Source organism: Nelumbo nucifera, chromosome 8, assembly GCF_055504915.1.
Source record: "Nelumbo nucifera cultivar China Antique chromosome 8, China Antique-T2T, whole genome shotgun sequence".
NCBI classification, from domain to species: domain Eukaryota; kingdom Viridiplantae; phylum Streptophyta; class Magnoliopsida; order Proteales; family Nelumbonaceae; genus Nelumbo; species Nelumbo nucifera.
This window is the reverse complement of record NC_142656.1, coordinates 11,853,185-11,875,198: the sequence shown is the minus strand read 5'-3', so window position 1 is coordinate 11,875,198 and position 22,014 is coordinate 11,853,185. Positions and strand designations below refer to the sequence as shown.

At 39.8% G+C, this 22,014-nt stretch overlaps 1 protein-coding gene across 3 annotated transcripts in view; it reads right to left on the bottom strand.

The window, feature by feature from the left end:
- LOC104592273 (3-hydroxyisobutyryl-CoA hydrolase-like protein 3, mitochondrial) overlaps positions 1–22,014 on the bottom strand; it is a 47,783-nt gene that overhangs the window by 18,646 nt on the left and 7,123 nt on the right. For 2 of the 3 annotated variants that reach the window (XR_016079606.1, XM_010251547.2), the window contains exons 4-9: positions 15,231–15,365; positions 15,034–15,130; positions 14,353–14,482; positions 13,990–14,168; positions 12,731–12,858; positions 12,515–12,616 (exon numbers count right to left, since the gene is read on the bottom strand). Coding sequence is in view for 2 of the 3 variants with exons in the window: in XM_010251547.2 (XP_010249849.1) it covers positions 12,515–12,616; positions 12,731–12,858; positions 13,990–14,168; positions 14,353–14,482; positions 15,034–15,130; positions 15,231–15,365 (771 nt within the window). In the remaining variant the exon portion in view is untranslated. Of the gene's footprint in view, positions 1–12,489; positions 12,617–12,730; positions 12,859–13,989; positions 14,169–14,352; positions 14,483–15,033; positions 15,131–15,230; positions 15,366–22,014 lie in introns of all 3 variants that reach the window. The other variant, XM_010251548.3, reaches the window with a different exon arrangement.

Below are 22,014 nucleotides of genomic sequence, written 5' to 3'. Positions count from 1 at the left end.
TGATGATGCCTCAGACATTCTGGCCCTTAAGTCTTTCCTCTGTACAAAATTTGAGATTAAGGTTCTGGGGGAGTTGAGATACTTCCTTGGCATAGAAGTTGCTAGATCCAAGGATGGGATTCTTATTTCCCAGAGGAAATATGTCCTTGATTTGTTGTCTGAAACTGGAAAAATGGGTGCAAGACCTGCTGCAACTCCCATTGATATGAGTCACAAACTTTCAGCTTCGGATGGAGTTTTGTTAGAAGACAAAGGGGTCTTTCAGAGACTTCTTGGAAAGCTTTTGTACCTGTGCATGACTAGGCCAGATATTGCGTATGCTGTCAGTTGCATTAGCCAGTTCATGCATGCTCCTAGAGATACCCATATGGCAGTAGCAGAACGGATTTTGTGCTATCTGAAAGGCTCTCCAGGAAAAGGGATTCTATTTACCAAGCATGGTCATCTGAAACTTGAAGCCTATACTGATGCTGATTGGGCTGGAAATATTGATGATAGAAGATCTACTTCTGAGTATTGCAGTCTGGTGGCTGGTAATGTTGTCTCTTGGAGGAGTAAGAAACAGTCAGTTGTGGCCCGATCCTCCGCAGAAGCAGAGTATAGAGCCATGGGACATGGAGTCTCGGAATTGTTGTGGCTAAGGTCCTTAATGGAAGAACTTGAGATTGATCATGACAAACCCATGATGTTGTACTATGATAATCAGGCTGCCATCAACATTGCTCACAACCCGGTACAACATGATAGAACCAAACATATTGAGGTTGATAGACACTTTATTCAAGAAAGAGTCTCCTCCGGTGAAGTGTGTCTTCCATTCATTACTTCTGAAGGACAATTAGAAGATTTCCTCACCAAGGGCATTTCCAAGGCAAGGCTTCAACATGACACTGGGAAGCTGGGCATGATTAACATCTTTGCTTAGCTTGAGGGGGAGTGTAGAGGAGATGGGCCGAATGGTCCATAGACTGTCATTTCATGTTATGTTATGTTTCCCTCTGTAATGGGCCTTATTCTGAGTCCATACTCTGTAATGTTCTGTTTTTCGTATTTTCTTGCCCACTCAAGGGCCTCTCTGTAATATTTAAAAGATTAACTTCTTAATAAAATGTTTAGAGTGTTAGAGGGAGGTTATGTTCGAACCTCTTACTCTCTAACCCTCATTGCCGCCAACTCTCTCTCTTCTTCCTCTCTTGTTTATTTATTTTCTGGTTTGCATCTAATCTCAATCAGTTCCATACCTCAAGAGGACTGCTTTCAACTGGAACTAAGGATACACCCCTCTTAGTTATACATAGACTTAGGTATATATTTTCTTATTTGTTACTTTTCAATGTTCATGTGTGTGACTGTGTGCATGAAGTAAACATTGCCAAAATACTAGAAGTTGCATGTATTAGACAAGGAAAAATTTATGTTGGCGGAAAGACATGATTCTGGAAGAGCTTTTACCATTCAAATATCCCCCCTCCCTAGTGAATTTTGTTAAATGCTACCGGATTTGTTACCATTTTTATGATACCAGTTGATTTGTTACTGTTTTGGAATGGTAGAATACTGATATGTTTCATTCTATTGCCAATGGGCATATTTATACAGTAAGCTGCTGCAATAAATAGAAAGAAAGAAAAGAAAATAGAAAGAAGAAAAAATAGAAAGAAGAGAAAATAGAAAGTACAAAAATAGAAAGAAATAGAAAGAAAAAGCTTTCTAAATCAATCCTTCCACAATCCTAGGAATATATACAAATCTATTTTCAGATCTGAACCAGTAACCCCACGTTTTCCAACACTCCCCCTCAAGCTGGTGAATAGAGATCCTCCATTCCCAGCTTGGCTATAATTCTCCGAAAGTCTGTACTATTGATCCCTTTAGTAAGTACATCGGCCAATTGTCCTTTTGTAGACACATAGGGAGTGCAAATCAACTTGTTGTCCAGTTTCTCTTTTATAAAGTGTCGGTCAATTTCGATGTGCTTTGTCCTGTCATGTTGAACAGGATTGTGAGCAATATTGATGGCTGACTTGTTGTCACAATATAGTTTCATAGGCTCTTCTCGTGGAATCTTCAGGTCTTCTAAAATTATCTTCAACCAGAGTAATTCACACACTCCTTGTGCCATAGCCCTGAATTCTGCCTCTGCACTTGACCGAGCCACTACATTTTGCTTCTTACTCCTCCAAGTGACTAAATTTCCTCCTAAGAAGGTATAGTAACCAGAAGTGGACCGTCTATCTACTGGAGATCCTGCATAATCGGCATCGGTATATGCTTCAAGAGTCAGTCCTCCATTTCTTCTGAATAAAATTCCTTTTCCTGGATTGGCTTTCAAATAGTGTAGAATTCGATGAGCAGCCTGCAGATGAACTTCTTTAGGATTATGCATAAACTGACTTATTACACTTACAGCATATGCAATATGCGGTCGTGTATGTGCAAGATAAATGAGTCTTCCAACTAGTCTTTGGAACATCTCCTTGTCTACACTTGCATTCTCATTGGCTTCTCCAAGTTTATGATTGGGATCTATAGGCGTGGAAGCTGGTTTACATGCCATATTTCCTATTTCTCTCAAAAGATCAACAACATACTTTTGTTGAGAGATAAAGATGCCTTGTTTAGAATGTGCAACTTCAATTCCGAGAAAATACTTTAGTCTTCCCAAGTCTTTTATCTCAAATTCTCTGGCAAGGCAGTTTTTCAATGCTTCCTTCTCCTTTTTATCATTCCTGGTAACGATTATATCATCCACATAGACTAATAGTGTAGTAACTCCCCCTGAGGCTGTGTGTTTGATAAACAATGTGTGGTCACCTTGACTTTGCTTGTAACCTATACTCAGCATTACCTTCGTAAACCTTCCAAACCATGCTCTCGGAGATTGTTTGAGACCGTATAGTGCTTTCTTCAACCGACAAACTTTGTTCCCTTTAATGCCTTCTCCAAAACCCGGTGGAATGTCCAAGTATATCTCCTCTTCTATATCACCATGGAGAAATGCATTTTTTACATCAAACTGTTGCAAATCCCAATTATAGTTAGCAGCCAACGACAATAACACCCTTACTGTATTCATTTTAGCTACTGGGGCAAAAGTCTCCTGATAATCTACCCCATAAGTCTGTGTATATCCTTTGGCTACCAAGCATGCTTTGTACCTTTCTAATGACCCATCAGATTTGTACTTAATTGTGAACACCCATTTACAACCTACCGTCTTCTTGTTTCTTGGTAGATCCACAACTTCCCATGTGTTGTTTTTTTCTAATGCCTCCATTTCCACTCTCATGGCGTTTCTCCACTCCTTATTAGAAAGTGCCTCGGCTAGAGTATTAGGAATTGGAATGGTGTTAAGGCTGGCTAGAAAACTTTTATGGGATTTAGAGAATCTTTGGAATGATACATATTTGGCTAAAGGGTACAATGGGCGTTTGGTACATTCTCTGGTTCCTTTTCTCAGTGCAATAGGTAGGTCATACTCATACTCAGACTGTGAAGGTGTAGGTTCAGGTTCTAAGCATCCCTCAGTTCTAGGATTAGGAGTTGAATCTTGGACTTGCACAGGTTGAGGATCTGGATTTTTCCTCCTAGAGTAAACCTGCATATATCTCACATTATCATGCACATCATTCGTGGGGTTAACAGTGTCCGAATTTGGTTCAATGGTCGGGTTGTTTGACTCTTGTTGAGACTCGGGAATGTGGGGTTCAGAGGAATGTGACTCAGAGGGATGTGATTCTTGACGATTGAATGTCTGTGAGGAGGGTAATACATCTAGGGAGAGTAGATCCGAGGCCTTATTTTCCATTAATGAGGGATCCCCCTGAAGATAAGGTTGAGTGAAAAAAGATTTTCCTTCCTCAAATGTGACATCGATGGAGGTGTAGAATTTTTTGGTGGCTGGATGATAACATTTATAACCTTTCTGAGTTGGGGAATATCCCAAGAAGACACACCTGATTGCTCGTGGGTCTAATTTTCCCTTATTATGGACATGAACAAAGGCAGTGCAGCCAAAAATTCTTGGTGTGAGATTATTTGAGGCTCGAATATCAGGGTAAAATTGAGAAAGGACTTGTATTGGGCTTTGTTTGTCAAGAACTTTAGATGGTAGTCTATTTAAGGTGTAGGCAGCAGTAAGGACAGCTTCCCCCCAATATTGTTTTGGCACCTGATTTTGAAAGAGAAAGGCTCGGGTGGTTTACAAAAGATGGCCATTTTTTCTCTCAGCTACCCCATTTTGTTGGGGAGTGTTAACATAGGAGGATTCATGCACAATGCCTTATTTCTGAAAAAATGGGGACAAATTCTGATTAAAATAATCTGTAGCATTATCAGATCAAAACCTTTTAATTCTCACACTAAACTGAGTTTGGACCATGTTATGAAAGTAGGAAAGAATCGTACCCACGTTAGACTTAGACTTAAGAAGAAAAATCCATGTGACCCTAGTGCAATCATCAATAAAGGTGACGAACCATCTGGAACCAGTAATGTTGGGAATTTGAGAAGGGCCCCATATATCCAAATGAATCAAATAAAAAGGAGTTGAAGATCTTTTATTGCTGATTGGGAAAGAAACCCTTTTGTGCTTAGCAAGTTCACAAACATCACAATGAAAGGTTTCAACATCAATTCCTTTAAACAAGGAAGGAAGCATTGTTTTTAAAATAGGAAATGAAGGATGACCAAAACGGAAATGATGACGCCAAATTAAATCTTTATTGGAGGTAGATAAGAATGACTTGTGTGTGACATGCATAACAGTGTGAGATGATTTTCTGGTTGCTTCAAGGTAGTAGAGTCCATCTCTTTCCTTAGCAAGTCCAATCTTCTTCCCCGAAACCTGGTCCTGAAATACACAGTAAGAAGGGAAGAACACAACATTGCAGTTCACATCCTGGGTGAGTTTATGTATAGAGATAAGGCTAGTGGATAACTTAGGAACATGAAGCACATTTTTAAGTAATAGGGATGGAGTAATTTGAATATTCCCAATCCCTGCCACTGTGGTGAAAGAACCATCAGCAACATAAATTTTTCTATTACTAGGACAGGGTGTATAGGTGAGAAAATGTAGTGAAGAGGGTGTCATGTGGTCAGTAGCTCCAGAATCAAGAATCCATGGAAAAACACTAGCCGAGGCATGTAATCCTAGAGATAAAGACTCACCTGAGAGAGCAAGAGAGGTAGAACCACTTCCTGGTTTCAAGGATTTCAGGAAGCACCTTAGCCTTTCAATTTCTTCATCATTAAATGGTCCCTGACTTGAGTGTTCTTGCTGCGGGGTTGTGGAGACATTATGGGCCTGTTGAACTCCTTTTGAAACTCCTCGATTTCCCCATTCCTTGCTGGATGTGGGAGGTTTCCCATGAAGTTTCCAGCATCGATCTTTCGTGTGTCTGGGCTTCTTGCAATAGGTGCACCAGAGGTTATTGTTAGAGTCACGGGTGGTTGTGTCACGAGCCAAGTTGTGATTGTTCTCACCCTTTGAACCACTGTAACTTCCTCCCCTTGCCACCATGGTTGAGCCTTCGGGATCTTTAGGCTCAAGCATGATTCCACGGTGGCTTTCCTCAGCTCTGACAAGGGATATGACTTCATTCAATGGAGGCACTTCTTCTTTGCCAAGAATTTGTATTCGGACCTGATCAAATTCAGCATTCAGTCCGACCAAAAAATCATACACCCTATCTCTTTCAATAAAATTCTTCAAGATCACAGCATCATCTGCGCACTTTGTCTCAAGAACCCAATAATGATCAAGCTCATTCCATAAATTTTGCAGTAGATTTGCATACTCTGTAACACTCCTGCTCCCTTGTTTGGCCGCCACAGTCTTCACTTTGACCTCATAGACCCGAGCAGCGTCATGGGCTTTGGAATAGGTTTGTTGGACAGCATCCCAAATAGCCTTTGCAGAGGGAAGAAACATACAAGTATCATTGATCTCGGGTGTCATTGAACTCCACAACCATGACATAATCATGGAGTCCTCTTTGTCCCAAGCATCAAAATCTGGCTCGCCCAACCTTGGTCCTGTTCCAAGGAGGTGACTAATTTTTCCTTTTCCCTTCAAATAGGTATGCACTAGTTGTGACCACTTCAAGTAATTCTGGCCATTCAGTCTATATGTTGTCTGAATATTCTGCAAATCACCAGTGTGAGGATGAGAATTTGTTGCTCCTTCATTGGTTTGGACGGGAGCACTTGTTGCAGTTATGTCGGACATTGTTAATGGAGGAAAAATAAGGCCAACAGGAAAGGAGAATAAAGGAACACTTCTGGTGGTTACAGATCAGCACTGAAGGCCAGAAGAGAAAAACACAAAAAACTGGCAATGAAGGCCGAAAAAATCTCAAGGTTGACAAACCTAGAGCTCTGATACCATGTTTTGGAATGGTAGAATACTGATATGTTTCATTCTATTGCCAATGGGCATATTTATACAGTAAGCTGCTGCAATAAATAGAAAGAAAGAAAAATAGAAAGAAAAGAAAATAGAAAGAAGAAAAAATAGAAAGAAGAGAAAATAGAAAGTACAAAAATAGAAAGAAATAGAAAGAAAAAGCTTTCTAAATCAATCCTTCCACAATCCTAGGAATATATACAATTCTATTTTCAGATCTGAACCAGTAACCCCACGTTTTCCAACAGTTACAAGTTTATCCGGTATCATAGTCGAACCCATTAGACAATTTTTGCAATGAACAGGTCCAAAATACATGCATCAAGCTAGAATTATGAATTCCCATTTCAATGCATGTCTGTGTGTGTGTGTGTGTGCGAGAGAGAGAGAGAGAGAGAGAGAGAGAGAGAGAGAGAGAGAGAAGGGGGGACCTCCCAAAACAAGTAAAAAGCCACAACCCATCAGCCCCCAACCGTTGAACCATTATTCAAGCACCTAAGAGACTTGCCATTCCCAAAACAAAAGATATAGACACTGGATGAGAAAACTCAAGAGCGCCTCCTCACATTATACAACCACTTGAGCCACCCACTATGTCCAAATCAAAAGCTACAGGAACCAGATAACAAAACCTAAGAACACCTCCTCTTAAGGCATGGTCAGCAATAGCCCAAAACACCCAAGTTCAAAACAAACCAACAACCAACAAATTAACAGACTAGTAAGGATCTCCAAGTATTACCAAACAAAGTCTTGTGACTCCAAGAACAGTCTTCTGCATTTTACCCTTGTTCCACAGGATGTCATTGTATTCTAAAAGGGCAGCACAGTGCATGAGGTTCCCGCCAATGCGAGGCCCGGGGAGGGACAAATGTACACAGCCTTCCCTGCACATACAGAGAGGCTGTTTCCAAGATTTGAACCCTGGTCACCTAGGTTGCAATGAAACAACCCAACCATTGCACCAAGGCCCACCCTCATGCCATTGTATTCTCAACTATATAAGTAAGCCCATGCTTAGATAAGATCATTCTTTCTCAATTCCACAGTAACATGCCAGGTGTTTTTGGCACCAAAAAGAAATTCATACCATGCTAGATTTTTCAAGAACTGATGGCATGCTTCTCATAATCGTAAACAGACTTAGTGGTCTTCTTCTTAATGGCATCTATATGCATGACTGTATGCATGAAGCACCAGAATAATCTAAAAGAGAAACTGTTGCTGTCTAACACTATGCATGCCTATCGATGATACATTTTTTTATAAGTAAACAAAGTATTGTTTATTAAATCTCAATGAGAATAGGCATTACAAGCATCCCATGGAGAGGCACAAGGTGTTACCTCTCACATAAAAACTTTAATAGGATAGTAACAAAAATCAATTACAACTGAGCCCAATACAAACTGCCCCTATTTACCCCTTGTTTAGCTAGCCCATCTGCCATAGCATTAGTTTTTCTCCTAACCCAAGAGATTTTTCAAGTTCATGTTTCTGGTTAGCCATTTAATTTTTTTCATCTCAACCCTAAAACACCAGATAATATATTCTGGATCCTTGAACCATCCTATCACCAATTTTGAGTCCCCTTCGATCTCCACATTTATTAGTCCCATATCACTTGTTATCTGTACCCCTCTCATAGCTGCAAGTAATTCCGCCCTGATGGAATCTCCCACTCCCACAGGACCAGAAAATAGTGCAATGGTACTCCCTTCTTTTTTTCTCAGCACCCCTCCTATGCCTAAAGGGCTCGGGTTTCCTTGACTACTTCCATCAAAGTTTAGTTTCACATAATCTTCAGTTGGGGGTTCCCAAAGAATCTTTCTTTTTCTTTTTCAAAGAACTTATGGCCACTACCTCCAATTTCTCCCTATATCATCAAAGAACCAAGATTAAAAATAATCTAGGGTCCTAAGCCAATGTATCACCCTCACCGAAGTACAATCTTTCACTGCTTCTATGCATCTCTCCTTGCCTGAGAAGATTCTGTTATTTCTTTCTACCCACAGAATCCATACTATCGTTGCTATAGCACTTCTCCACACAATCCTTCCCCTACTTTTGGGCTAGACAAAGGTAGAAGGGTCAAAAAGCTCATCTACCTCCGTTGGCAAGGACCGTCTGCAACCAGGCAAAAAGAAAAGCCAATCCCAAATATTTGCAGCAAAAGGACAGGATATTAGTAAGTGTTAACAATTTCTTCATTGGATTTACATAGAGTGCACCAGTTTTGGGATAAGCATAAGAAGGGTCTTTCTTTGTATCATGTCTATGGTGTTGATCCTCCCATGGTACACCTCCCAACAAAAGGTTCCAATTTTGGTAGAAACAGGCCAACACCACACTTCCTTAGTAGGAAAAGGCTAAGGAGGAGAAGACAAACAAAGAGACTTAAAAAGAGAAGCACAAGCAAAAAATACCTTTTGGATGAGGAACCCAGATGAATCTATCTGGTTTGGTAGAATCCAACTAAACAAAATCAAGAAGTTGCAACTCTGGGTTCAGTTGGAATCTGGGGTTAAGAAGGGCTATTAGAGACACTGACCTGAACAGCATTTCAACTCTCCTTGGTCTTCTTGAAAATATTTTCTTGGACCCCAAAAAGAAGGACACCAGAATCTGGACATCCACCCCCTCGGGCTTGTTCTCTTCTACTTCTTTCTTCAAAGCCTTAACTGAGCCAACCAGTCCCATGGACCCTCTTTTCCCTGTCAAAGAGATATGAGGTAAGCCAATTCCTCCTAAGGTTGGGAGTTTTTGTTGGGAAACTTTTTTGGAAAGAGTCAACACTAGTGATCTACTTAAAAAAAAGAGACCCAAGACATGCTTATCTCCTCACTGGTGTGTTCTCTGTAGAGCCGATGGGGAAATTGGTTTTCACATGTTGGTCTCTTGCCAGTATGCAAGAGTGATTTGGGAATGGGCATTATCCCTTTTTGGGTGCAGTTGGTTCCCTCCTATGAGCCTGCAGATGTTATTGTCTTCTTCCTTCTTCAGGTGGCAGTGGAAAAGAGGCAGGACCATGTGGAGATGCCTAAGGGCTGTAATATGCTGGTCTTTGTGGGAGGAAAGAAACTCAAGGATTTTTTTTTCTGGAAAAGAGATGAGGGTTGAAGACCTGATAGATTTGATCCATTTCAGGGTAGTACAGTGGCTGAAATCCTCAAAGTTGTTCAAAGATTTCACTGTGGATGACTTGCTTAGAAAGTGGGGGTGAGATTGCTAGTTGTAACCAGGTCAAAAGGTCAAAACAAACCTGAGATTGTCCTGGATCCCCCCCCCCCCCAGCTTCATAAAACTGAACTTTGATGGGAGTAGCAGAGGGAACCGGGGGCCTTCAGGTATTGGGGGCGTGTTTAGGGATGAGAATGGGACTGTTTTAGCTTTGTTCTCAAGCCCAATAGGGATGGGGGAATTCTCTCATAGCTGAGCTCTATGCAGCTGTGGAAGGTGTCCAGAAAGAAAAGGAAATGAATATCGGAAGACTTGTAATTCAAGGGGATTCAGAGGTGGTAGTAGGGTGGCTGAAAGAAGATAAGGCTGGCCTATGGGGGTATAGCAATGAAAGGAAAAAGTTTAAGTGGCTGATCAAGGACATGGAAGTGATGTTCAGATGGGTGAAGAGATTTGTTAACCCATTTGCTGATGAGTTAGCAAAGATGGGGGTGGGTAGAGAAGTTTTATTTTGGGCTCAGTTGTAATTTCAGACTTTGTCTGGGGCTTTGGCCTCAGCAGGGGGAGTTAAGAATTTTTATCTCCCTTTATGTACTATATTTACAGATTGGTTAATGAAATTGCTGTTATTGATAAAAAAAAAAAGAAGTTGCAATAACCTGTTCAACTCTATCACTTTAGCATCCCTCAACCCTCTCTAGAAACCAAAATCCTAGTTATGACTCAATGGAAGGATAGGAGGAACGATAAAGTCTGAAACACACTTGTTTTTGTACAACAAAATTGAGTAAAGGGAGAGGCATAAATCTTTAAGAGTTGAAGAACCAATCCAAAGGTCTTCCCAGAACTTTACAGCCCCCCAAAACACACATCATACCTAACGAAACTAAGAAACTGGCGAAGAAACCCATGAGTTGCCTTCCACGGTGAGGTAAGGGTAGCCCGCCGAGACACTACTGCATCCCATCCAGAGTTCATCCTTCCATATATGCTAGCTATCACCTCATGCCACAATCTGTCCCTCTCTAACAGCCACTTCCAAATCCATTTACCTAACAAAGCTAAGTTCTTTTTATTTACATTACCCAGCCCCGAGCCTCCCTCCTTTGGATCTCTATCCAATATTTCCCATCTCAGCAGGTTATCTTTTTTCTCCTCCCCTAGTTCCCATAGGAAACCCCTCATTACCTTCTCAATCTTCCTAGCCTCCTTCTGTGAAACCCTGAACATTGACAAATAATATAAGGGTAGGCTTGCTAGGGTTAATCTAATAAAAGTAATTCTCCCACCCAAAGATATGTAATTCTTCTTCCACACTACTAGCCTTTTTGAACACCTTTCTAATATTGGAGACCAAAATCTAATATCCTTGGAATTAGTACCTAAATGAAGCCCTAGATAGGTCAAAGGCCAACTAGATATGGAACACTCAAGCCTCTCCGCAATAGCCTCTAATTCTCTATCCTCCAAATTAATCCCCGCAATGCAACTCCTTTTAGACTTTGAGATTTGAGACAACTTCAAATTTCTTCACCAAGCCTTTAAGGTACCCAATCATCCTTTGTTCACACCCTTCACAAAAGATTATGGTATCATCCGCAAATTGGAGGTGTGTGACTACAATTTTATTGCCAACCCTTAATCTCCCCCTCCCTTTCTGCCTTGGAAATGAGTCTACTAAAGACATCCACCACCAAAGTAAAGAGGAAATGGGATAATGGGTCCCCTTGCCTCAACCCTATGCTTGCTTGAAAAAAAATCCACCTCATTGACGAAACGGAATAGTGCCATGATTTTAAAACCCCTTTACCCATTTGCACCATCTATCACCAAAACCACAATTTCTCATCACCTCAATCAAGAAATTCCAATCCACCAAATAATATGCTTTCTCCAAGTCCAACTTGCAAACAAAACCCTTACAATTAGATCTTCTCATTTCTTCCACACACTTATTTGCAACAAGAACTTGGTCAATTATCTGTCTATCTTGCAAGAAAACACCTTGGAACTGACTGATTAAGGACAGGAGCACTACTTTGAGTCTCAAAGATAGGACCTTGGCGGTTATCTTATAACTACTAGTCACCAAGCTGATAGGCCTAAAATATTTTGGGTGGCTATCATCTGGTTTCTTCTAGATAAGGGCCAAGAATGTAGCATTAATCCCTTGACTAATGAAATGCTTTTCTACAAATTCATAGAACAATTCACACAACTCATCCTTCACCACTTGCCAACAATCTTAGTAAAAAGCCATTGTAAAGCCGTCAAGCCCAAGGGCCTTAGATCTACTCATAGAGAAGACAGCCTTCCTAATTTGCTCCTCTTCAAAATTCCTTTCCAACCACCTTGCTACTTCTAGGTCTAAAATACGCCAATCGAAATCTTCCAGATTCTCTCTCAGATTCAAAGGTTTCCTGAAATAGACTTAAAGTGATCAATAAGAACTCTAGCAATTTCTACTTGACCTGAAACCACATCTCCATTTACTTCTAGCTTGTTCACAAAATTTTTCCGTCTCCTACCATTAGCCAAAGCATGGAAGAATCTAGTATTTCCATCACCTTCCTTGATCCACTTACGTCTAGAATACATTGTTTATGCAAATGAATGCGAGTCACATAGGAATTTACATCATTTGCCACATACAAATTTTGTGAACAGGAAACTATTTTATAAGCAGATTGTACCAAAGAAGACAAGTAAGAGAAAGCATTTAAAATAACAATAACATGGTACCACCAATCAAAGAGAAAAAAGATAAGATAGTACCTAAAGATCACAATACCAAAACTGTTTGAAACTCCGAAAAAAGGAACAGATTTGTAGCCATATCAGGTCAAGAACATTAATAAGAAACTTTCCACATTTTCTAATTTAATATAAAATATTATTACATCATTCATAAGAAAAGCTCAAAACCTGGTCCTTGTCCACCAAGACTGCACGTACACCTTCAGCAAAATCATTTCGAAGCGAAGACCTTATGGCAATACGATATTCAGCTTTCATTACACCATGTAACTGGATACAAACAATCATGTTGGGAGAATGGATCACATTTTTTTTAACTAAAGAAGCCTCGAGAACGGACAATTAAAAATTGCAAAAAGGTTAAAACAGCAAAGAGAAACTCACTTTGCATAGATCGTTACCATTTTTACCCTGTGCAGAGGCAACTCTAGAGAAGTGATTCTGTGTTAAACATAGAGAAAAAGGAGCACCTTTTCCAAGCCCTGCAAGTGCATCAGTAGCCCATTCTGCCACTGCAGAAAAATTAAGTGGCAAGAAGAATTACAGTCTGGTAAACCAGTAACAGAACCCCAGAATTGCATGGTCAGTTAACATCTTTGGACACAATGAATGTCTCATAGACTCTGATGGGACATTATTGAATTTTTCCCTATAATGGATGGGGGACTGAGGGGGAGTCAATATACTTCCTCTACTTGATATCAACTGTTAGGCCCTTCTTCAGCTGGCTAAACCAAGGCTTCAGGGAAAAAATAAAAAAGAAAAAAAAGAGTTGGCTAAACCAATGGAAGTTGGTAATTATTATTTTTTAGTGTTTGTTGTTAGTTTTCCACAACCTTTTGTCTGTTCTTTGAGGTCCTGTGACACAGAAAATTTGAGTTCAGCAAATATCCTGATCTGAAGTTTTGGATTTACGTTTTTTTTCTATTCGATTAGATTTAGGGGTTGGAATTGCCAGAGTTTGTTTCTTATCATGCTTTTGGATAATCCAAATCAAGTTTCAGGATATTTGGTAAAGTACTGAGATGGCAGCACCACTTGTTCCTCATATTTACTAACCCATACTACAAATCTATCTTCTAAAGTCTCATTACAAAATGTCTGTGCACCTGACAAGGATTTTAAGAGATGCAGGGAAAGCGGTAACTTTGTTCTCAGGGCCGATTGGAATAGGGGATTCTGTAAGATCAGAAATAACAGCTTTACATCAAGGTCTGAAATTAGCAAAGCAGTGGGGGTTTAAGAACCTGGAAAAAGAAGATGACTCCAAACTAGTAATTTCTTGGATGGATGACAGAACCCAGGTGTGTGGAAGTTCAGACATATAACCAGAGAAATCAATAGCTTAGCAAAGGAGCTTGAGGCAAGTTTGGAGTGGGTTAAGAGAACAGAAAATGGATTGGCAGATACTTTGGCAAAACAAGAGGTGTATAGGGATCTTTTTTTTTTTTTTTGGGGGGGGGGGCGCAGATTTGGCTTAAATTGTAACTATGGATAAGTGGTGTTTTCTTGTTTCTAAATTTGTATTTAAATCTATGTTGTAACTTCTCCTTCATATCTAATGAAGTATGTTCTGTTTACTGATAAAAAAAAAGTGTATAGCTATGAAATTGATTCTTTAACTTAAAGTCTGTCCACCACACCTGTAGCTTCTGTGCTCAGCTGATGCTTCTCAAGTTCTTCCATCGTCTCAATGACAGATTTATGTGTGCCAAAGGATGATGCTATTTGTGGTAAAAGCAAATCCAGTTGGGCCTTTACCTCAGGCTCCTTGCTATACTTGGACAACAGTGCATTAACATCTTCATGTGGATCATCGGAGCTGTATGCAGAATAGAATGCAAGTAAAAGAAATCATACACTAACTCATAAACCACATTTAACCATTATTTTGCTTCAATTGGAAACAGTATAACTGTTTCGTCATGCTAACCACTTGCTAAAAGACTTAGGGGTACCATTAAATACATTATTAGTATCACAAATAGAGATTATTTGAGAAATACAAAGTCAGTGCAAGAAGGGACTCCTTCAGTGAGCCCAAGTTTCCAGATGGCACATAATGAGTCCCAAGGCCTACATATAATGCATCAGAAGGAGAAGTAATCCTTTTCCCGGTCATTCCAAGATAAGCACCTGTAACATACAAAAAGCACTATATCAAACATAGCATAAAAAAAGGAAAAAAAGAAACACATAGAAATACCCAGAAGAATATAAATTGTAAAATAAATAAATAAAACCTTATTCAAAGTTAATTACCACTAGATTCCCATTAAATACATAAGATGATAAATGACTAGATGGCAATTTGCCCCCCCCCCTAGTTGCAGGCCCTGCAAATTCAGGCTAGGCTGGGCCATTCATATCAACAAAATAAAACCTTATTTAGTGATCTAGGCTGGGCCCTGCAAGTTCCGTTTACTATTATATTATAATTATTTGTCAACATCAATTGACAAATAATTTTTAACTAGTGTTAATGAAAAGCAACATAAATTATAATAGTAAACGGAACTTCTAGATCACTAAATAAAACTACATTTTGGTAATTGTAAAGCTTAATGTCATACAATGTCCAGATCTGGAAATCAGATGAGGAGAGGCATCAGGGTTAAAGGATCAATTCCATGCACATAATAACAACAATCATAATAGTAAAGGGAAGGGAGCATCAAAAGGCATACCAATTGAGCCGCCTCCTGGACTATGTGCTGCAATGTAAGCAAATCCAACATCTGGGAACAAGCCAATTCCATTTTCTGGCATGGCAAGGACTGTTCTCTGAAGTAAATCCCCAAATGAAAGAATGTTAAAAATCTAATAAAACGAAAATTAGAGGAGAAATTTATATCATAACCATAGCATCTACAATAAATAATACCTCAGTGACAATCCGGTACCGACCATGACCAGAAAGTCCAATTCCAAATCCCATTGTTATGCCATCCATGAATGAGATATATGGCTTTTTATAGTAAAAAATTTTGCATATGAGAGAATACTCTGCAGTAAATGCCTGACATAGAATTTGTTTAATCAACAGTAAGCCATGAACAATGTAAATTATACAGGAAGGCAACAAACTGCAAATGCATAAAGCAACCAAGTTATGCAAAGTTTACGCTTTACAAAGTACAAACCATGAATAGTAATAATGCATTCATAAAGATTATCTTAACATAAAGATCAATCATAAATTTCATCTTCCCTTTTTGATGGTATAAAAGTAAATTTTCATTAAAAGAAAATAAGCATCCATCAATGCAAACCAAATTACGTAATTACATTTCAATGACTCCCAACAACCAGATCCACAGTTGATCATAAATTATTCCAAGATCTTATCTACTAGCATCTTTAATATTTTTTTTTTTTTTGAACAAAGATAACTTTTATTGAAACCAAAAGAGGAAGTACATCAGAGGATATAGTGAAGCCTAGAGCAGCTAAGGCAGAATTACAAAGGCAAACAAATGTCACTAAACAAGCTTTCTCTAAAAACCCCTATTTTTTCTAGGCAAACAAATGTTACTAAACAATCTATAAATTATGTATGAGAAAGAGGATTGTTCCATGATTATTGTTGTTAGTGTTATTCACTTATTTTTTATACTAGTGAATGACCTCGTACCAAGTACGGGGAATCAGTAATGTTAAATTTACATTATGGAATCAATACTGTTAAATTTATATTTATTAATATTTTAAATAATTATTAAAATTTCATGAAATATTTATTTCAAAAAATAGATTTTTTAATAATTATTAGAATATGGATAGTTTTCTTTTGTTATGATACGTAGAGGGTTAATGATTAACTAAAATTGATAGAATGTAGGCAGAAGTGGTTGTGGATAACCACTTTTGCATTTTCTGCATTTTTTTTAGGAATGGATTGAAAATGCTGGTAGTGTGTCGTGGGCTTTAACAACAACTTCTCAGAAAATGCCACGTGTCTAGCTTTCCAGAAAAATGAGAAGGCCATGTGTCTGAATGGTGGAGAGTTGTAGCTTGGTAGTGGGTTGTGGGCTTTAGCAAGAATTTTCAGAAATTGCCACATGTCTAGCTTTTCTAGAAAATGAGAAGGCCACTTGTCTGAATGGTGGTAGTGGGTTGTGGACTTTAATAGAAACTTCTCAAAAAATGTCATGTGTCTAGATTTGAAAAAGCCACGTGTTTGAATGTGGGGGTGGTGGTAGTGGGCTGTGAGCTTTAACAACAACTTCTCAGAAAATGCCATGTGTCTAAATTTGAAAAAGACACGTGTCTAAATGTGGGGGGGTTGTAGCCTGAAAGCCTTCCTTTAATATATATATATATATATATATGTTGGTTCGGCTGATATTTTGTTATCCTCTTGTCTGGGTTGGGTATTAAGTTCTTTAGTTAATGGGCCTTAGTTACTGGGCCTATTTTTATTTAGTGTCTTATTTGACTGGGTGTCCCATCACTAATCAGGGGCATCCTGGTCCTTTTATGTAACTTTATGTACTGTTATTATATAAGTGAACAGGGCCGGCTGATGAACAGTGCCCATTCGAACATTTCTTCCTTTCTCCTCTTCTCTTCCTCTTCTTCTTCTCTGCTCACTTGACAAGTTCAGTTCGGCAAACAATATATATATATATACATATATATGTATATATATATATATTAGATTTGCTGTCAGCTTGTTCTTTTCTTTTCTTTTTTTTTAAAGTAGTTTATTATTAGGGTGTGCTGCCAGGGGTATAAATGTAATCTTCTACTTATTTTATGTTAAGTTATTATAAATAAGAAGCTGGGTGCCGCCAGCCATACTTTTTGACTCTCAAACCTTTCTCCCTCTCTTCTTCTCTTTTCTCTCTTTTCTCCTCTCCTCTCTCGTTTCTCTCTCTTCTAGAAGGAAAATATGGTACAGAGCAAGGTTCTGGGCGATAGGAATCCTTTTTTCCTCCTCAGAATCACACCCATCAACCCAGTTTTTTTATTTCTTGGACAGTGAAGACAAGAAACCCTAATCGGATTGTGTAGAACCACTGTTTCTGTTTTCTTCTGGGTTCCTTGGTCGTAGTACCAAGGTAACCCTAGTTGGAGAGAGCCGATGCTATGAAGACCTTGTTCTTTCTTTGGCCGATGCTGTGAAAGCTTGCTTTCTTGGATTTGCACCCTCGGGCAGGTGCTGTACAGGGGTGTGTGATCCCCTTTGACACAGGTATGTGCTGTGATTTGTTGGTGTGTGCAGTGGGTAGACCAATGGGGACTGAGATTTAAATCTCTGGACTGTTTGATTGCTATTAATGAATTTCAACAGTATTCCATTGCCTTTTTCTGGACTGTTTGATTGCTCCTGAACTGTTTAGTGCTGCTGTGCATTTCAGTTGTGATTGGATTGGTGTTTAGTGCCCAGACTGAGACTGTGAAAGGTACTAGTTCAGTGGGGACTGGTTGTGTACATCTGTAGGTCAGTTTCTTGACTTGTAGTTTGTGCTGCTCTCAATGGCAAATGATGATTCTGTCTCATCTAGGGTTACATCAACCCATGGATCAATTGGTATGGGAGGTGAAAACATGATGTTTCCTATGCCAATTACCCCTTGGTGATGTCCTGATTTCTTGCAGCCATGGAACCCGATGTCAAGAAGAATTTTATGTGGGCAGACACTGCTAGTGAGATATGGGAACAGGCCAAAACAACTTATTCTGAGCAAAGACACTATGCCAAGATTTACCAATTACAAGCTGAACCGTAGTTTGTCAGCCTATTACTCAGCCCTTACTTCAGTATGGAAGGAGTTGGACCACTATCAGGCTATAGAATGGAAACATGATGGTGATGCTAAGGCTTATAAGAATTTTCTTTCTCAGCAGCGGGTTTTTTCCTTCTTGTTGGGGCTAAACCCTGTATATGAACCTCTTAGAGTTCAGATTTTAGGCAGTAAAGAGTTGCCTTCAGTTCAAAAGGTGTATGCCCTGCTTCAATCTGAGGAAAGTAAGCGGAGTGTGATGGTTACAACTAAGGGGAACCAATAGGTAGCATTAGCTACAATGGGTGGTAACAATATGGGAAAGAAAAGTGACTCCAAGAAGGTTGATGATAAGGACAAGTTGTTTTGTACCCACTGTCAACGTTCAAGACATACACGTGACACATGTTGGGAGATTCATGGGAAGCCAAAGTGGGCTGTGAAGAACCAAGAACAGGGTAATGTGCAAGGTCAGAAGAAGTCGAATACAGCACATGATGCATCAAATGTGGCAACCCAAGATACTCATTCTGTTGGTACTACTCGGGACCACTTCACTAGTTCTGACCCCAATGAAGATATCATGAATTCCTTTTGTAATCACTTGGGGTCATATGGTAGGGCTTTGTGACAGATGGACAGTTCAGTTAGTAGTACTCCTATTTCATTTGCATCTACATCAGGTAATGCAGCTTCTGCCTTCCATGTTACCACTACCACTAATTCCCCTTGGATCATTGACTTAGGGGCCTCTAACCACATGACCGGTAAGCCAAATCTTTTTAGCAAATTGTTAAGAAGGGCTGATGAGAGAGATATTTTTGGAGGCTTCAGGGTGGGGAGTTTGATTCAAGTGGTTTCTCACCTGTAGTTTGCTGATCGCACATTGATTTTGGGGGAGTTTAGGGGTATTCAAGATGTGAGAGAATTTTGGAGAATTTTGGAGATAGTGGAAAGAGTATCAAGTTTGAGAGTCAACTTGTCAAGGTGCAGTTTGGTTGCATTAAAAAGGGGGGAATTTGAAATGGAGGATGTAGAGAACACTGATGTGGGCCCCACAGCTATGGTCCCACTATGTTCGTAGGGTAGAAGGTGTTCTAGTCATCCTAGGGTTAGCTGGTGGTCAGTTGGTTATTTCAGTTTTATTTTGTTCTATTTGTTATGTAAATACTAAGGGCAGATCTGTCATTTCCATGTAATGAGCATAACCTATAAATACTAAATAAAGTGGTGGTGACAAAACATTAAGATTTTGCTCCTCCTTTCAACTCTTGTGTTCTACTGCTCTCTCTTCTCTTTCTTCTCTCTTCTCTATACCTTTTCTTCTATTTCCGAACCTGAAATCCATTAGGGTTCAAGACTGATAGCAGTCCTGAACGTCTACTTGGTATCAGAGCCAGGTTTTCTCATGTGAGTTTAGTCCAATCAATCACATGAGAACCATCTAAGGCTGGAAGCTGAGAAAGTAGAGTTCGTTGACTGATTCTTGGAGATTGCCAGAGGGTTTAGCAGCTGTTTGAAGATTTGCCACGGTTGCAGAGTGTTGGTGATCAGGAAGAATCAGAGAAGGCTAGGGTTCGGGTAACCTTGGAAGGCAGCGAACAGCATTCTCTTGTAAGTTTTTATTTTCTAAGAAAAGTACTATGAAAGAAGATAGGTTGGACCTATCTAGAAAGGGTGGCCGAACCACTCTAGGGTTTTCTTTCTTCTATTCTCTAGGGTTTTGTCTTAACCCTACGGTAAACCCTAATGCTGGGCCGAACCTTGTGATCTACCTGTGAAATTTTTTCTTAAATTCTCTCCTCAACATTGATCAGTTTTAGGGTCTCATATTAACCCTACTACAAGTCTTATCCGTACGGTACTGCCTGGAATGTGCGGCTGAGAATTTTCTTTTAAGGACTGATTAAAACCCTAATTCTGCTTCAGCATATTAGATTATTCTCCAAGCTGTTTTCAGATTTTTTTTGGGAGTTTCGAACTATTCTAAGGGGTGAAAACTGTACGGACTGTTGCTGTTGTGTCTGCTAATTGGTTTCAGATCAGACTTATACCTGTTTCATGCACATATACAGTGAATACAGATTGGTTCTATACTGATTTTTTTATTGTGATTGATAGTCCAAGTGTTGCTTTTGACTGTAGTAACCCTATTTTTTGAGACTACTGGTTCTTGACCGAAATGGAGTTCAAGAATCAGGCAGAAGGCAGTTTTGGGAACAACAGTTATGGTGGTGTTTCTGAGATAGGTTTTCAGATTACAACCGTAAGATTTGATGGATCAAACTATTTGGAATGGGCCCAATCAGCCATGATGGCTATTGGGGGAAGGGGTAAAGTAGGGTATCTCTTGGGAGATGTGAAAGAACCCTCCAAGGGAGACCCCATGTATACCAAGTGGGTCCAAGAAAACTACTTGGTTATGACATGGCTGTGTAATTCTATGCAGCCTCATATCAGCCGAAATTACTTGTGGGCAAAGACAGCCAAGGAGATATGGGATGTTATGAAAGAAACTTACTCCCAACCCCTTAATGTTGCCAGAGCATATGAATTGAAATGTGAAGTGAATACTCTTAAACAATGAGAGAAACCGGTTTCGGTCTACTTCTCTACCTTGAAGTCCCTGTGGCATGAGATTGATCACTTAGAGACTCTTGAGTGAGAGAGTCCCAAAGATGCACAGACCCATAGAAAGCACATCGAGACAAACAGGGTGTTTAAGTTTCTGGCTGGCCTGAATTCAGAGTATGATATTGTGCGGCAACAGATTTTGACCAGAGATAGTGTGACCCTCTCTCAGGCATACTCCTTAGTGCATAGTGAAGAGACCAGGAGGAAAGTCATGATGCAACCTCAACCTCTTACACCAGCCCTTGCAGCTGTTAAACCCAAATCAGGGGGTGATTCAGAGAGAGACAGGAAGAAGGAAGATAAAAGGGATGTGGTATGTGAGCATTGTAAGAAACCTAAACACACAAAAGAAACATGTTGGAAGGTGCATCCTCATTTGGTCCCGGCAAAGTTGAGAAGCAAGAAGGGTAATGCTCATGTGGCCGTGACTACTGATTCAGCATCCTCGTCTGGCACAAGAGGCACACCCTTAGAGACCTTAGTTGCAGTTCGGGCTGCTAATACAGTTGGGAACTCAGCTCAGTCACCGCAGTCACCATCAGCCCCTGCTACATCTGCTTTCGCACATTCAGATACTCGAGCCTCAGCCTACCATGCCTCAGCTCCAGGTACTACTGAACCCTGTTGGGTAATAGATTTAGGTGCATCCCACCATATGACTAGCTTGCCTTCATTGTTTACCACTTATCATTTATCTTCTAGTAGGGATAAAGTATCTATTGTTGATGGCTCTCTTGTCCCCATTTCTGGCAAGGGTGACATCAAACTGTCGGATACTATCTCCTTGTCTTCTGTCTTGCATGTCCCTAAACTTGATACTAACCTTCTTTCAGTTAGTAGTATTACCAAACATATGAACTGCTCAGTAACTTTCTTCCCTGACCGATGTGTTTTTCAGGACCTGGAGATGAAGAAGGTGATTGGGACTGGCCATGAGACGAATGGGATCTATCTGCTTAGGGAGAGTTCTCGTCGGGAAGAGTCAGTGGATAAGAAGTCACTTGTTTCTTAGATTGTGAGTCCGGTTATGAGCATAACCGATTGGGTCATTTGTATTTTCGGTCCTTAAAGAGTCTGTTCCCTACTTTGTTTGAGTCTGTTGAGTTGTCCCAGTTGAAATGTGAAAGTTGTGAGTTTGCTAAACATTGTAGAAACTCTTATTCATTGAGTAATAAAAGGAGTAATAGTTCTTTTGTTATTGTGCATACTGATGTTTGGGGGCCATATCACATTCCTTCTATGGGTGGGTACAAATATTTTTTGTTATTTGTTGATGACCATACTCGGTTTTCTTGGGTTTATCTT